Here is a 17,091-nt window from a genome sequence, read left to right as displayed (position 1 = left end):
TAGCGTCAGTCCTGGTTATACTATCAGCCATGTGCAGGCTTTTCTGCTCTGGCAAACCCTGATATATGTATGGTGTGACTGTGTGTGTCGACACTGAAATTCAGGATTTACTGTTACCGTTGACAGCACAACACTTTGCCCATAGCACACACAGGCAGAGGTTTTCCTACCAATCAATTACATTTTTTTCCCGCCACAGATTTAAGGCACCTGTGAAATGAGGTTTATACCAGCAGCCTATAGCCTATCTTTGTGGTCTGGTTTATCTAGTGTAGCTGCAGACTTGCTGGTAGAGGAGATGGCTCTATCTTGTATAGCCATGCTGAAAGTAGCTTAGCTGATCGCTGTCCATGGTACCCACTTTCAGCTTAGCTCCTCTTTGAGTGCGGTGTCTCTGCGTGTGTGCAGCTTTTGATGTCCCCTCACCCAGTAACAATATATTGTCACAGTTGTACCAAAAATGTAGTGTCTCTACAAATATCAACATTTTAAAGTATTTATATAACCTAATTCTTTTTATGTTGAGTGGAATGCATTTTTAATGTTTTTAAATGATCATGAAAAGATATGCATTTGTCGTGAATACTAATGGTACTATAAAGCACTCTGGGTAATAGCATCCACCAATTGCCATGCACTGTGTTCTCAATCAATGCACAGGTCCAGAGTAATTGCTATTTTAATAGTTATCAATTCATATTTTCATGGTGTGATTTTTTTTTTTTTTTTTTTTCAACTAAACAGACAAAACAAAATTGAATAGAAACTGGCACAATTAAAGAAAGTTAGCTAATTTACATTGCCTCTTGCTGTATTAGTGATGCAGCAACTGCATGTCAACAATAGTGTATCGTGTTGTTTTTAATCAGTGCAGCAATTTGATCTTTTGGTGAACAGCTGTTTTCTGTTTGTAGCACATTCGATCATGATTATGCTGCCATTTATCACCCATGGATCAATAGCACAGTAATTACATCCCTATTTAAAGGGCTTGCCCTCTCACAGTTTGTCTCTGAAATGGCAATATGATATCAACTGCTTATGCTTACTTAATGTCCCATGTCTCCATAGCTACATGTATGATTGTTGACTCAGATAATGTTATCTATAAAAGGCATCATTTTTTAAATTTGTGCTGCATTGATTTTTAAAATATTCTTTATGCAAAAAAAAAGGATATTCACATTTCAACCTTTGGCTAAGAGCTTTCTGTTAAGGCTTTTTCTACTGGTTCTACTTTATACGGTGTTCCTCTGTTCATAGCCATTCTCCCTGAGGCTCATGTTTGTCTCCATTTCTGCATAAAATGTTTGGCAAAACAGAATTGTGTCATCAGGCGGTAATAGTAGATTAGTGTCCTAACTAAGTGTGTGTGTGTGTGTTTTCCAGTGAGCTGCGCTTTCCTAACTCTCCGCCCTCCTGTCATTTTCTTTCAGACAGCAGTGCTTTGGATACACAGGTTATAAGTCATTGTTTATCATCAGCCACGTCAACACTTGTGATTTCCTAGCATTTGCATGTGTTTGTGTATATGTTTGTAAATTTGTCTTTTGTTTTTCATGGTATTTGGTGTGATGGTGTGTAGATTTTGCATCTCCCTTGAATTGGATTTGAAATAATACATGTACCTGAGTGTATTTGTGAGAGTGTGTGTTTGTTTTTCTGGTATGATACATTGAAGTGTTATCTGTAGGTATGAAAGAGAATGCAGCATGTGCCTTTGAGCCATCGTGTTGTCACTTTGTGCTGGTTATCCTTTTATTCCTTTAAATAAAATGATTTGTGTTTTCAAACTGGACATTTTGGTCAGTGAAAAGGGAGTGTTACGCAATAGGCAAATCTGGCCTGAAGCACCAAGAGCGGCAAAACTCTAAGTCTTGAGCCCGCAAATTACATTGATGTGGAATAATTTGGTCTTCTGCCTGTGGTGCTTCCCTCCCTTCTCCCTGTGCTATACTCCTCATCTCCTATCATTTGTCTTATCCTGACTTGACCTCCAAATGTACTGTATTTTCCCAAGTACATTTTGTCATACTGTATATTTCTTTTGTTTTAATTTTGCTGCTGTTTGCTTTATGTTTAGTTGTGTGCACTTACTTTGAATTTCTTGTTTAACATTGTGTGTTTCTTCTTTCTGCAGCCTCACAGTCTTTTGGACCCCAAAGTGCTCGGCTTGCAGTCTGGAGGGTGAGTGGTGGCTCACTTCCTGATCTGATCAGTTCACAATAACATAAATCTTAGCTGCTGTGCTGTTTTGTACCCCCACGCTGAGACACATGTAGCAGAAATGTTGCAGACATGCTGATTCTTTGGCATGTAGCCCCAGTTAAGGTATCATGCTCCCTGTTTTGTGACATACCACAGAGACAAGATGAATATACAAGATGCCTGATGCCTTCACAACATATGTACAGGAACATATCCTCTTGGATTCACATGCCTGATTGATGCCTTATTCAGAAATGTGAAAAAAAACGATTAACTTAGAAAGTCTTTGTGAAAGAGCTAAGTGTTGTCATGTGATGTCAAGAGCGGAAATAGCTAATAATCATATTTAACCTCCATTACCCCAGCTCATGCCATGACTATGCAGCCATCTGCAGTATGCATTGTGCATATTGTAAATAGGCAGCGAGAATCAGGGGCCCTAGGGTGAGGCAAGGGTCGGCGCAGCTCGTCACGTTGTGTATCTTTAGGGTCATACACTGATGTCGCTGAGAGGGCTGACAGAAAAGCTTGAGGAGCTTTATATTTATGGAGGCATTGGGGCCTTGATGTCATGTTGAGGTCATTAGAGAGGCTTTGAGTGACAGTTGAGGTGATGCCACTGAGAGCCTCACGGGAAAGGAGCAAGACTGGTGGGAAGGAAGTGAGGGAGCCGTGGAGTATGCACAAGAGAGTTGGAGAATGGACAGAGCAAGAAAACTGGAGCTGAAGTGTTGAAGGCCAGGAGACAGTTGAATTAAATTCATCTTCAGTATTCATAAAATGTAATATAAATCCAGTAATAGGTATACTATGTATCAATAACAGTCATCACTGCAGAAATACCCCTATAAACATTTAGATGGACGAAAGAGAGTCTACGGGAACAGCAGAGGGTGCCAGGGATTACGTGGTGTAAGTGTTGCTCGGCACCATGCGAAGTGAAGAGGAAGGGGTGAGACAGGTTAGGTTGGAGGCATGATCCATGTGTTTGCTGGCTGTGTAAATCAAGGCCCCCCCTTTCACTGTAGTAATGTCTCCCCCAGCATGGCATTATTATGATATTAATACACTTTAAATCTGTCTGCTTCTCCAGGGCTGGCAGTATTCTTTATGGTATTGACAGCATGCCAGATTTACGCCGCAAGAGGACAGTGCCTCTTGTCCGAGACCTGGTGAGTCATCTGCCTCAACAAGGTTATGTGTGATTTATGTCAAATCTATCTGACTGACCCCACATTATACCACACTGGTGGAATCCTGCTCTGTGTGAGTATGGACCCCCTGCTGAAGACAATGATAACTTTACCGGGAACCTGATAGAACGTTATAGTGCTTAAGAGTGACAGTGTTTGTTTCTTATCATAATACCCTACCTGTTACAGTGCAGTCCACTTTAGCACTGTGCCACATGGTTAGTCCTTCTGAGAGACAGCATGCGGTCGTGATGCCAATAATATTCATGTCTGTTTGTCCATTATGTGCTGCACAGTGTGCGTCTGTCTTGTGTACATGTTTGTTTCTCGTCTTGTCATGTATTTAAGTCAAACGGATGGAAAAATGATCAGAACTCTTAAAATAACTCAATTAAAACAACCTGTAATAATACTCAATCATTCTTGTGAAATATTACAGCTTGATGTCATACAAATAGATGCTGATGAATGTTTATATCACAGTGAACAACATGAGTTGATGCTGTATTTGTCCATATCTCTCATGAAATTAATAACCAACAATGTCTTGGTAAGTATGGGTTGTCATTTTTTAATTTTTAATATTTTTGGATTTTGCGTGTATATTTGCCATTCCTACATAGACCCATAACAGCTATGGGTGATATTTTTCAGTGAGTTGTCAGATTTCAGCCTCGCCGATGCTTGGCCATTTTTCTTTTTTTTTTCATTAATCAGCAGGTGTCGAAAACTTGCATTTAACTTGAAATGTTGACAACTCAACCCAAAAATATATCCGAGAGACTTCATTGACTTCTGATTTAACTGTGTGAGGCTTTTAAATCATGTAAAAGTGACACTGAGCAAGCCTTTTACACCTGGGATGAAGTCAGTAGTCAGCAAACTGATTGGTCCCTTTCCATGCCTCTCCTTTGTCAATGTCCCCCATTTGCTGTGTGATTGCTTCCGGGCAGCAACAGCGTTTGATTGGAACGGACAGCAGGGTTCCCCCATATCATGGCGGGATGCAAAAACACAAACAAACAGAAAAAGAGCGTGGGAAATTGATTCACAAAGCATTGAATGCTATATTGTCGCTGAATAGATAACATCTGGACACAGGGTCATATTGTATTGCCCGTAGCAACCTCAGCAGTGCTGGTGCATGTTGATAAACTTACATCAACACTCACAGTTCATGTAGAGGTCACGTTCTCCTACATTCTCCATGGCTTCCATGGATCTTTACCATAGCTGGGCTGTACAGACAAGAGGGTCGTGGTAAAGACTGATCCAATATTGTCAGCTGTCCATATCTGCATTCCTCGTAACTTTCTCCAGTTTGGGATAAATGTTTATCAATCTCTGGTCACTCAAACTCAGTGGATATCAATACAACAGCTAATTTACATTTATGTCTGTGTGCGTCTGTGTTACCTGTTGTACGTTTTAATGTTTGAGTAAGTTTGTGAATGTCTGAGCAGATGTCTGTGTTTTTTAAGTGTGTGTGTGTGTGTGTTTGTGTGTGTGTGTGTGTGTGTGAGAGAGAGTCTGTGTTGTGCAGTACAGCTGGCTTCACCCATACGTGAGTGTGTGTGTGTCTTGTGTTTCTCTGTTTGTGTCAAACTAATGTGCAGAGCAGACAGCAGAAAATATGATCAAAGCTTCATCCAACAGAGAACTGAATATATATGCCAAGCATGACTGCAGTTTAGTAACTTCCAGTGCATGAGTGGATAAAGAATCATGCAACGGCTGTAAATCTCTCTTGATGAATAGTTGAATCTTTCTAGCGCTCTGTGCCCTAACCAGCAGTCCTGCATGGCAGTTGAGACACCTTTACGTATGGATAATAAATACAATCCTTTTGCTGTTTGTGCTTTCAGCATTCATTCTCCCACTTATTGTCTAATTCAATTTCTTTATTTCTTTCATTCTCTATTCATGGCCTCTTGGATCTCACAGGCTTTGGTAAGCTTACTTTCTATCTGCACTTGTGCACAAGCTAAAAGCAAAAGATGAATTCTGAGTCTGTAGACGCATCCATTACAGAAACTTAAAAAAGATCTTTTGATTTACTATTATTTAGCTAATTTCTCGATTCAAATGATATTATATATGTAACCCATTTCTATTCAGGGCTTTTTTTTCCTTTCACAAAATATTACCAGACATTCACAAGCTGTTTAACTCGGGATGTTCTACATGTTGTGTGTGTAAATCCATTGAGATACAGTTGATAAAACTGCAGATAGGTAAAATGGGTCGGTAGATTTATCCCTTTATCATCTCTCTTTTCCTCTTCTTCTCTCAGACCCTCACTGCTCGAAAGGCAGGCATCTCGTTCGCTCTGGTGAACCGGTCCACCCTGAATAATGAGGACCTGGTAAGTACTAACATGCCAGCAATGCCTGCATGGAAAGTCATTGTCTGTTTATTGTGGAGTCTTGGGCTATGTTCACACTTGGCGTCTTTTTTTAAGCTGCCAGCATCCTATGGAGTAAACCGTGTTTTCAAAAAAGTCCTGAGCGCTTTTTTAAACACCACCACCAACTTCTTTTTTTGCAGCTCAGAGCGTCTTTTTGAAGTTGAAACAAGTTCAACTTTTCTGAAAAAAATGTCCTACGTCAAGTGCTTTTTTGACAGCTGACTAATGACAAGCGGAATAGCCAGACCTGTCGTTTTCATAACAACAAGAAAAAATTGAGAGTTGGAGCACAGCGAGTTACACGGTATGAGCGGGTGCTCCCTGTACAGGAAACTCTCTTTGTTTTATGTAACTTTAACAGCACCTCTCTCTCTCTCTCTCTCTCTCTCTCTCTCTCTCTCTGTTCTTTCTCTAGCTCTCTAGCTCTACCACTTCATTTTATTTACCGTTAGCACCGCTCCAAATAGCGCTCTAGCTAGGATGCTGTAGCAGTATAGCAACAAAAAACGCTCTCGGATGCTTTTTAGAATAAAAACGCTGCCTGCTTTTTTTTTTCACTACAAAAGCGCCCTAGTGAACTTTTTCTTTTTCCAAGTGTGAACATAGCCCTCGTGGGTAATGGGGGCTTTTGCAGGGGCATGGAATGCTGGACCCACGTTCTTATTATTTTTCAGGGCGATGTTTTGAGAGGAGGGTGCTGGAACTGTGACAAACCTTTTATAGCTGTGCTGTTTGCTGCAGCCGTCAGGGATAACATTGCCAGGAACACTGGGTTCCAAAATGAAAATGAGATGGATGGAATTAGTTACTGGTGTTTTTTCTTTAGATGTATAGACAGCATGCCATCATCTGTCTGTCTGCCTGTCTCTGTCTATAATACATACTGCAGTTTATTAGAATGGTCTCTGTGGCTAGCTACTTACTCTTTCTGCTGTGCTCCTTCTGTCAGATTATTTGGCTGTGTTCAGAAATTGAGAGATAGCCCCATCATTTCATTTAGGCAATGCCCTACGATTAATAATAGACAGAGCTATAGAGAACAAGTAGAATGTCTCCATCGATGGTGTGAGACACTTTTGTGTTGACCTCCAAAGCTCTCTCTGCATTAATTGATTGCAATTCTTCCCTCCCAGAGGGAAGACAGCATTATAGGAGGCAAACAGCAGGAGAAAACAGTTTCTTGGCAAGAGAGCAAGCTGACAATTTCATATCCACTGATATGCAACACGGGTCTGCCTAAGCCTACGGGATTACTGGATTGAAATGTGCTCTGTACATCATACGCAAATATTTTATCTTTTCAAACACGAGACGTGGCCCTAAATTTGTGCACACTGATTTGTGTACAATGTTCGCATCACTTATCTATTTCACACGCTTGACTTGGTCCTCATGGTCCACATGCCCAGTTGCCCTACAATGACAGGGTCTTGATTGCTTACTAATAGCTATGGGTTTCATGAAAGGAGCTTTAGGGATGAACAACTCATGTTCCTGATGAGGGAGAAGTGACGTGATTGATGCACTGTGTTAATTGGTGTTGCAAGGGAGATGATTATTTGGCAAATTTGGTGATTGCACCACAGTGGTAAGTAAGGACTTGAACTTCAGTGATAGTTGTCCAATATTGTGATTCGGAGTAAACAAGGAAGAGTTTAATAATTGGTGGCCGAGGGGAGCTGACTTCCGAGTAAATCTGCAGATTGTGCGGTCTTGCTAAGTAGGACAAGCAGATGTCAGAGTTTTATCTGCTGCATTAAGTCCAGGAGAGTGCTTTCCTGTGAAGACTACGAGAGTACTCAGTCAACGGCCATATGCTGTGTAGAGGAGTTACTGTAGGGGAAGGGAAGAGAAAGGAAGAGGAAAGGAAGGGTGAGAAAAGGATCAGAGCTAAGTGTGACTTGTCCTCATGACCCCCTGGCCCTGATTTGATTATGCAGCCATGTTGAACAATCCGCCCCCTATTCCCGGGAGAGACGTTTGAACCTATTTAGTGTGCTTCCATCACGTTTTTGTCTCATCTCTGCCCCACCTCTTCCATTTTTTTTCCCTCTGTCAGTGTTATTCATTTTAATTTGATTAAAATATCTTACTCTGGCATTGATGACGTATAGAGGTTTCTCTTTCTGCGTCATGTTTCCCATGTATCTGCTTTTTAGAGCAGAAAGGAACATTATGTGTGGGCAGGCTTATGTGTGTCCGCTCAATGTTCTGAGCTGCATGTAATCTATGCACCAGAGCCTTTTAACAGTGACTGTCAACTTAAACCGGGACTGTGTTTACCTGCTGAGACAAATGCAGGGACTCAGTTGTACAAAGGAAGAAGGTAGCCACAATCTGACATGGTTCAAGGAGTATCTGGAAATAAGATGTGATGCGTAGCTTTAAGTCAGTTCAGATATCACCAGACAGGTTGTTAGCAGCTAAATAAACCACATTGATTTTTAAGCGCTTGACTCTGATTTCCACCAAAGTACCTTTGGATGGATATTTGAATCTTGCCAGACAGAAAAGCACATTAGATTGATTTAATATATACATACACATATTAGATTTAAAATGTTTGCAAATGTCTAAATTTGGGATGGAAACCACATGGATCCCTTGTTAGGTTGAGCTAGTTACAGCAAAAGATTGGAGGTATAGAAGGCTGGAACTGGATGGGGAGGATGGCAGTGTCAATGAAGTGGTTGACAAGGACAATAGGTGGTGAAATTGGAAAGAACGGGTGAAAGGAGAAGGAGAGATTAGATTCTTCTCTGTCATGTTGCTCTCAGGCAAAGGCTGCGGCTGTCAATCAATTCTAGCAGTGTCTTGCACAAAATCACCAGGGTTACCTCCCATGTAACACATGAGACTCACACAAGCAGCACTCTTCCCACATCTGCTGCATAGTGTGATATGTAGTGTCAGGACTGAGAGGGAGGGGAATTGAAAGAGCCAGAAATAGACTTTGTTAATAAAATAGATAAATAGTAAAATACTACTTATGCAATGGTCACAGAAATGCAGAAAATAAGTGGTATATGATTTGGTCTAGGTCGTGTGCAAGTTGTGGATATGACATTACAGACATCGGTTTCATGTCATCGTTCTCAGATTAAAAGAAAAAGCTCTGTCTCTATCTGTGTTTCATTAAAGGTCCTCCAGGGTTTAGCTACAATGTTAGATGGCCTTGTTGTCCTGTCATCTGGTGTCATTTAATCATCTGGGCAAGTGTATGTGTGTTCGTATTTTTGTCCTTAAGTGTGTTCGAGTGAGCACTGCAGTCTTTGTGGTAAAGTGCAGAGCTGCTGTTCAGGTGTTAAAGCACATTGTCAACGCACAGGGGGCTGACAGCAGAGGGAGGCCTGCAGGAGAAGTGTTGAGGAGGGGAGCACGGTAGAAGTGGAGAGCAAGTACCTCTTGTAGATTTATTTAACCACCATACATCTCCTTCTCTTCCTCTGTCACTTTCTCTCTCGCTTGCTCTCTCTCTCTCTCAATCTGGATAATGCTCACTTTTAAAAACCTTATTTACAGCATCCATTGATTCTGCCTTCAAGAATTGGCAAGTCCCGGCCCGTTTTTCAGTCCTTGTGGATGGCAGGGCTGCTGCAGTAAAGCATTCAATTTGAAGAGGCTTCTGTTATATAGCAATCAGACTGGACAGGCCTCTAGTAGACTTTAGTATTTGGTCTGTGGGAGCTTTAGTCAGTAAACCACTCAATGTGAACAACGCCTGTGGGCTAAGGATGCTGTTAATCTGAGCTAATGAGATATAAGACTTACTCTCATACGGCTGACCTCTCCATTGATGATAAGGTCATCAGAAAAGGATCAACAAAGCCTCCTACATGTTATCTCTTGGAATCATGTCATCAGGTAGATCACTTTCTCTAACAAATGAAGCTGAAGAATGCTTCAGTATTGATGAATGGTAGCTGCAGTTGAGCCAGTTTATACAGTTGCCAAGATTACTTTAATGCAGATGTGTATTGTACTTTTCATGCAACTTAGACTGTAGATCAATTTCAATTAAGGCTGCTGAAGCTGTTTCGTGAAACTTCTAAATTTTGTCTAAAACTTTGTGTGATCATCTCAGGCTATTGTGGTCCCTCAGCAGGTGCAAAAGTAATCCTCCTTTTTTTAGTACCTAGTATCTCAAGATGTACAGTATTGAACAAAAAAGCAATTTAAGTACAACGTTGTTTTTATTAACTTATGAAGTTGTTATTTTCACTAGCTCATGGTGCCACGAGTCAGCCATGCCTCTTCTCTTTCTTGCATCCCCATATTTTACTTTCTCAATGCATTTTCTTTCTTTTCAGAAACTACATGTCTTCAAGAAGACTCTCCAGGCCTTGATCTACCCGATTTCATCCACAACACCCCATAACTTTGAGGTGTGGACAGCAACTGCGCCCACCTACTGCCATGAGTGTGAGGGGCTGCTGTGGGGCATCGCCCGTCAGGGCATGCGCTGCTCAGAGTGTGGCGTTAAATGCCACGAGAAGTGCCAGGACCTGCTCAATGCAGATTGTTTACAAAGTAAGGAAGTAAATTCATCCCATAATGCTTTGATGTACAATTTACAAATACTTTGAAACCCATAGGCGTGTGTGTGTGTGTGTGTGTGTGTGTGTGTGTGTGTGTGTGTGTGTGTGTGTGTGTGTGTGTGTGTGTGTGTGTGTGTCTCTCTCTGTCTGTCTGTCTGTCTGTCATATTCCATATCCCCTTGCCCTTATTGCTACAAGTGACATGGTGCATTTAAACTGCTCACTGAAACACATTACAGTCTACAATCAGCTTTCTCAATCAGGCACACTCCTGTTGTTACGGTGTAGTCAAATAGGAACAATGTGACATGCAAGCTTAAGGATGATGCTCACGGCAATCCTCACACACTCTAAGTGGATTAGCTACACCCGGGCCATTATAAAACTCAATGTTTTATACTAGCATAACAATGTTTTATAGTTCACACTGCAATTCATCTTTATCACATTTCAATCTGCACTCATGAACACACTCTAGGTACATGATAGTGTGATCAGATAACCGCCTTTATGTCTTACAGACACACATTCACATGAATAAACACACATACAGTATTAACCAATATTAATGTGTGAATTTGTAATTTCCTATTCTTCACACGCTCACACAGTCAGTCATAGTGGCACACATTACATAGGTTTCTAGATGGTGTCACACGGTATTATACAATCTTGCAGTATTTAGGAGAAAATAAAGTTATCTAACCTTAGTTATTTAAAAAAATAAGACTGGGAGAAAGGTGGTGAATACATATGAAAGATACCCACTGTACTGGGATTGTTCACCAATTTTTCTCCCAATTCCTGGTTATTAAATATGCAGACTACTGAGCCAAAACACTGTAACTTTTGGCTTGTTTTTAGGGGCAGTGGAAAAGAGCTCCAAGCATGGGGCAGAGGACAAGACCCAGAATATCATTATGGCTATGAAGGAGCGCATGAAGATAAGGGAGAAGAACACTCCTGAAGTATTTGAGGTGATCCAGGAGATGTTCCACGTCTCAAAAGAAGACTTCACCAGCCATCTGAAAACAGCTAAGCAGGCTGTTCTGGATGGGACCTCCAAGTGGTCTGCCAAAATCAGCATCACAGGTTAGCTTGTAATTATAATGGAAAACTCATTCTTCAAACCATCAACTAAAATAATACATTTTACCAGGATAGAATCTGTCAGTTATGACATGGAGTTTTTATTAGCTCTCATTTACACATTAACCATCAATCAACTGAATAGTTATAAGTCCTTTTTAACTAGTATTGTCCTGATATTGCTGCAGGTTACCCATGACCCATAACCCTTTGCTCAGTCCTCCAATACAAAATCAATAAAACTGCCATTACAAGTCAGGCTGATCTCAAATGACAAACATTGTTATTCTAATTAGTATTTACTTGTTATTAACCTTAACATGTTGGTCATTAACCTCTGACACTAAACCACAATCAGCAATGCATATTTAATTAGAAATAGAAATAAAAATGGATTAGGTATTTTGGGGAGAAGTCATTTGTTGATAATGCTGTGAAGGTTATTAATGCATCACTGCTTTGTGGACAATAATTGATGATTTTTCTTTTCATGTAGAGACTTTCAAACCAGGATATTCATCTACTATTTACGCTACTCGACTCATATACCTAAACACATCAATTTTGAATAGCAGCTCAGTCTGTGACATGCAGCTCTGATGAAAACAAGAAACAAGTTGAGCAGTGGAAAAGCTTATCAGGTTGTAACAATGCTTGCCCAATGTTAAACGGTGGCAAAGTAAATACAAAGAATCTAAGAGGCTGTAATTAAGAGGCAGCTTATAGAGATTGACTTATTATAGTGGAAGAGTACTTGCTGCAACTGACCGATCATGTTTTTTTGGAGGTCATCGGCATGCTGATTTGTACTTTGGAAATGAACCCCCCCCACAGCTACACTTCAATCTCTTTCAGAGATGCCAATCAAAATGGCATGCCCCTGAGTGCAGTTTGACTATACAGGACTTTACAGCACATTCAGAAGGAAAATTACTCGTTTTTTACTTCATCATGCATATATTTATCTCTTTTTTGGGGCAGTACTAGTTTTTTGGGTTATATAATGGTTAGGTGCATTCATTCAGATTGAACAGAAAATGTTCATGTGTTCTTCCTTTTCTTACCTAACCTCTGTTGTTTTTGTTTACCATCCCTCTTAGTGAAAGGGAATAGCTCTAAAACCCATGTCCATATTTTAGTCTAATTTTCGTCACTATATTTCACACCTGTTTGATTACATAACCTCTGTTTATCCCTAATTCTGAAAACCATGAACCTATAAAAGAATCATCATCTTTGAAGTTAAAATGCTCTTCTTTCATTTCAATACTTAATTTACATACACATCACTTAAGCATTGGATTTTTATTTAATTCCAAGTTAACTGGCAGAAAGAAGGCCAGGAAGTTAGCTTTGTAACCTCAACCCTGGACTCCAATCCATATCTGTGGTATCTGTGCCAGGCCCAGCTCATTTATTGCTCACCTTGCATTTCTTGCAGTGTCAATATACTGGAGAGAAATAGAAACTGAGAGGGAGGGAGAAAAAATGAGAGGGGGACAGAAAGGATGGGAATAGCGAGAAAGAGGACTGTAAGAGAGGAACAGTAGCAGAAAAACAAGAGAGAGGGGAAAAAGGGGCAGTGTGAGAGAGATTGAAAAGATCCAGGGTTGCCAGGGTCAATTTCCCAGGGGCTCATTTAACGTCTCATTTTAAAATGTAGTTATTGAGTTGTTGTTTATTTGTCATTCATTAGATACATATTGACTGGCATTGCCTCTGTAGCACTCTCACAGCGACCATGAGATATTCCAGGTTTTAAACTAAATGTGCACATTACGAGGTTTGGCAATGAATATAAACCTTGATCATACATACTTATAATCGGCTAATTAGAAAATCTGCTACTGTTCCTGCACAACAGGCAGTCATGTAAACTTGGTTTCAATTCTTTAAAAGTTATTTCCAGCTTTGAATTTTAATCAGCAGATTCAGTACTGGATTGAAATGCTATTAAACCCCCAACTCTCCTCCCAGTTTACTCTATGCAAAAAGACGGCCTTCATACAGAGGGGAGAGATAATCGTGGGGATAATTGTGCACACCTTTTGACAAATTTCCCCTCAAAGGGATTCAATGCCGTTGGATGATCTGAAAAGCACTTTGTTCGAAGCATACTGTATTGACTCCTCTATATGCATGTCACTGTCTTGGACCCCTCTTTTACGGCAAGAGGCATTTGATTTTCAGTACTCATGGAGCAAGTGGGCCATGGCACTTTTAGCTTTATATCCTTCCCACCAACACTTGTCAGCATTGAGCTGAGGGATATATGTGTACGCTGAATTATTTAGACTGTCACTTATGCATATTTAATGCCCCAGTGTCCTTTTTCCCTTTTATGGCGCTGTGAAATACTACTGTCTCTCCTTCTCTGCACCTTCCTGTGTGATTCTGAATCTATCTTGTAGCAGTGGGCAAACGCACAGGGGTGGACTCTACCTATAGCCTGGATGTTGGAATAGATAAATCATAGACATACTTAACACTTCACATAAACACAAAAATATGAATAATGGCTGCTGTCAATGAACCAAAGAGATGCTTAGTTGCCTCAGCTTTTGGCATGTGCACAAAGTTGATGTAGGCAGTGGAGGCAGTAACAAGGCCTTGATTCTTAAGTTGATGCTATAGAATCAAATAAATAAAAAACTGACTAGTAGGCACTAAAATAAAATACATAGAGGTGACCTCCATGACTGGAATTGAGAGTGTGCTGTAAAACCTCACCCACCAGACCAATGCTTTACTGTTTTTGCCTTCCAAAATCATATGCCCTCGAGAATTGAGTGAATTTCTTATAATATATAATATCAGTAATGTTGTAATTAAGTTCAGGACGAGTAAGCCTCTATGTTTAAAATCAAAAACCTTAAAATGGTCAGATATGTTGCTTGTGGTACATATAACTCTTTTCCAACCCTTTCTTGTCTCCAGTCATGAGTGCACAGGGCTTGCAGGCCAAGGATAAAACTGGCTCCAGCGATCCTTACGTCACCGTGCAGGTGGGCAAGACCAAACGCAGGACAAAGACCATCTTCGGGAACCTCAACCCAGTCTGGGATGAGAAATTCTACTTGTGAGTGCTCTCTATTAATCTGCCCTCTGTCCAACCAGATAATTCCCACTAAGATTACGAATCATCTGTTCAAGGGAATGTTAAGGGATTAGTGAATACGTCAAATTAAAATGACTGACTCCGACGTAATAGCTTGGGAAATTACTATCAGTTATGACATGTTACTCATGAGCTGCACTGCAGAGATTTTTGAGATGCAGACAGCTAAACACGTCTTTACTATGGCATCCATCAGTGTAGACAACACAGGTCTCAACCTTGTTGTTTCCATAACACAATAAATAATTTTGTGCTTTACTGTTTTAGTAGTGCGTGGCTTCTCATTCAGTATGAGCTCTCCATAGTGCTCGTTTCATACAAATGTACTGCCTCTGTACATCTGTTGTGAAGTGCCTCAAACAAGAAAAATGATGTCCAGGAACACAACTCAAAGAGCCCCAGACGAATGAAGACCAAAACCAATGAATAGATAATTACTAGAAATAAACTATTTATATTATGCCGAACACACAATGTGAGCCAGACCAGTTCAGCAACTATAGAAGAGAGAAACACGAGCCGCATGTGCGCTACTCACGCGTCCAGCAGATTTGAACATATTTGTAGACTGACTACTGTTAGCATTTAGGTAGCTGCACCGCTCACGCAATGCATACTTACTCTTTACAGCAAGGAGACATAACCTACTGTCACCAAGCAAACTGCAATTTAAGATACTATATACCAAAACAAAGCACTAACACCAGATGATACTGTACAGGGTTTTCCAGCAGTGTTTTGGTTGTTCCTTGTCAGCCTGATAGCAGCCATATTTTTCTTCCTGTCGTTTATTTGCTATGTGAGATGGTTGAGATCAATGTCACAACATTAATAGGGTATAGTTTATTAATAATAATCATAATAATAATAATAATGATACGTAAACATAATTAGAGTACTATTTTGTATGTACTACTGAGATTTTCTGTATGTGTGTACTTGTGTGTGCATGTCCCTATTCCAGTTACATAAAGACAAGGCTCCACACCTGTAATGAGACTCCAGTGGTGGCTGTGATAAAACTCTTTTACGTTACTACAGGGATGTAGATTAATAGAGTGATACATTACTGTGTGCTAGTGGAGCAGCAGCAGCCAGTGCTTCCCCCGGAACGGGATTAGTTAAAAACCACTGCAGATACCGTTTCTCTGGCTGTCGCGCCCAAGATGTCATTAGAACAAAATGTAATCTGTCGGTTTTAATTCCAGAGTTGAACAGTCCGACCCCATCTAAAGCTAAGTGCTTTGGCCACCTCTGTTCTGTTTAGCAGAGTCATTATTCTGAAACGTCTGTCAGCTGCACTGATACAAAGAAGACCAAAGGAACGGACAGAAAGCTTTTACAAATAAATAATCCTTTCTACTGTATGAATGCTATACAGTTGTTATTGTGAAACATTCAACACTTCTCTGATGATATTTGCCTGCATTGGGAGTAAAAATATAGAGATGCAGAGTAAAGGTCATGCGATGCCTTGGGTTAATTCTTCCTTCCAGGTACACACATTCTCTCATTTGAATTCAGGCAAGAATTGTTCTCCATGCGTTACTTAGAAAGGGGTCAGGGAGGTTTTTGAACTTGTATTTATACTTCAATTGATTGTTGTTCTGCTCCAATGACTACCTTAACCTGATGAGCTGTCACTGAATATGCTGTGGCTGTTATTGTTCATGTTGTTGAGATTGTTGTGACCTGGCATAATCATCTTCCAAATCGCAGTGAATGTCACAATGCCACTGACCGCATCAAGGTGCGTGTGTGGGATGAGGATGATGACATCAAATCACGGGTGAAGCAGCATTTCAAGCGCGAGTCAGACGATTTCCTGGGCCAGACCATCATCGAGGTTCGCACTCTCAGTGGAGAGATGGACGTTTGGTACAATCTAGGTATGTTACCCATTTGATTAACTCAAAATAACGGTGGCAGTTATCATGGCACTTATCTAGCTAAAATGTTTCCTTTAGATTTTTTGTTTTATATACAGTGCAACAGGTGTGATACCTGCGTTTTGGGAATGATACCAAAACTTTTTGCCACTTTACAAAAAGTAGATAAACCTCTCAAATATCTAATGTTGTGTGCATGCAAGCACCCACGCAAGAGATTTACTTGAATAAAAAGTCTTAGTCTTAGATTGGCAAAACTAGAAAGAAAAAAAAAAAGAAAAAAGAAATTGCTCTCATAATTTCTTGGCCTCGGTATGCTTGTTTTGTATGCGTTTGGTGCGCACCTGAGTGCGATTGCCGCTTCCACACCTGCCCAAACCAACCACACCAGCGGGGCAAACAAATTCTAGTGCGATTCAACCGAAGTAAATGAGGCAGGTGTGAAATGCCCCCTCATTGTCTTTCTATGTTCTTCTCTGTGTTGTTTTCTTTGTCTTTGTAACTCAATGTCATTGTGATTGAGGGCTGCCCCTCAATGATCTCTTGAGTATAAATAAAGGTTTATTGAATGTCTTTGCTTGTTTTATCTGACAAAACAGCAAACTGGAACCAGAAAATGTTTGCTATGTATGACATAATGCCAATTCAT

General features: G+C 40.4%; 1 protein-coding gene across 7 annotated transcripts in view; it reads left to right on the top strand.

Moving 5' to 3' along the window:
* The window catches only part of LOC116037560 (protein unc-13 homolog C), a 113,822-nt gene that overhangs the window by 21,250 nt on the left and 75,481 nt on the right, over window positions 1–17,091 (top strand). For 4 of the 7 annotated variants that reach the window (XM_031281480.2, XM_035999316.1, XM_031281478.2 and 1 more), the window contains 9 exons: window positions 1,437–1,459; window positions 2,141–2,187; window positions 3,302–3,380; window positions 5,346–5,351; window positions 5,695–5,766; window positions 10,119–10,338; window positions 11,211–11,438; window positions 14,373–14,514; window positions 16,273–16,442. In XM_031281480.2, coding sequence (XP_031137340.1) covers window positions 1,437–1,459; window positions 2,141–2,187; window positions 3,302–3,380; window positions 5,346–5,351; window positions 5,695–5,766; window positions 10,119–10,338; window positions 11,211–11,438; window positions 14,373–14,514; window positions 16,273–16,442 — 987 coding nt within the window. The remainder of the gene's footprint in view (window positions 1–1,436; window positions 1,460–2,140; window positions 2,188–3,301; window positions 3,381–5,345; window positions 5,352–5,694; window positions 5,767–10,118; window positions 10,339–11,210; window positions 11,439–14,372; window positions 14,515–16,272; window positions 16,443–17,091) is intronic. The other 3 variants (XM_031281479.2, XM_031281475.2, XM_031281476.2) reach the window with 2 other exon arrangements.

This window comes from Sander lucioperca, chromosome 3 (genome assembly GCF_008315115.2).
Source record: "Sander lucioperca isolate FBNREF2018 chromosome 3, SLUC_FBN_1.2, whole genome shotgun sequence".
Classification (NCBI taxonomy): Eukaryota; Metazoa; Chordata; class Actinopteri; order Perciformes; family Percidae; genus Sander; species Sander lucioperca.
This window is presented reverse-complemented; position numbering and strand designations above follow the sequence as displayed.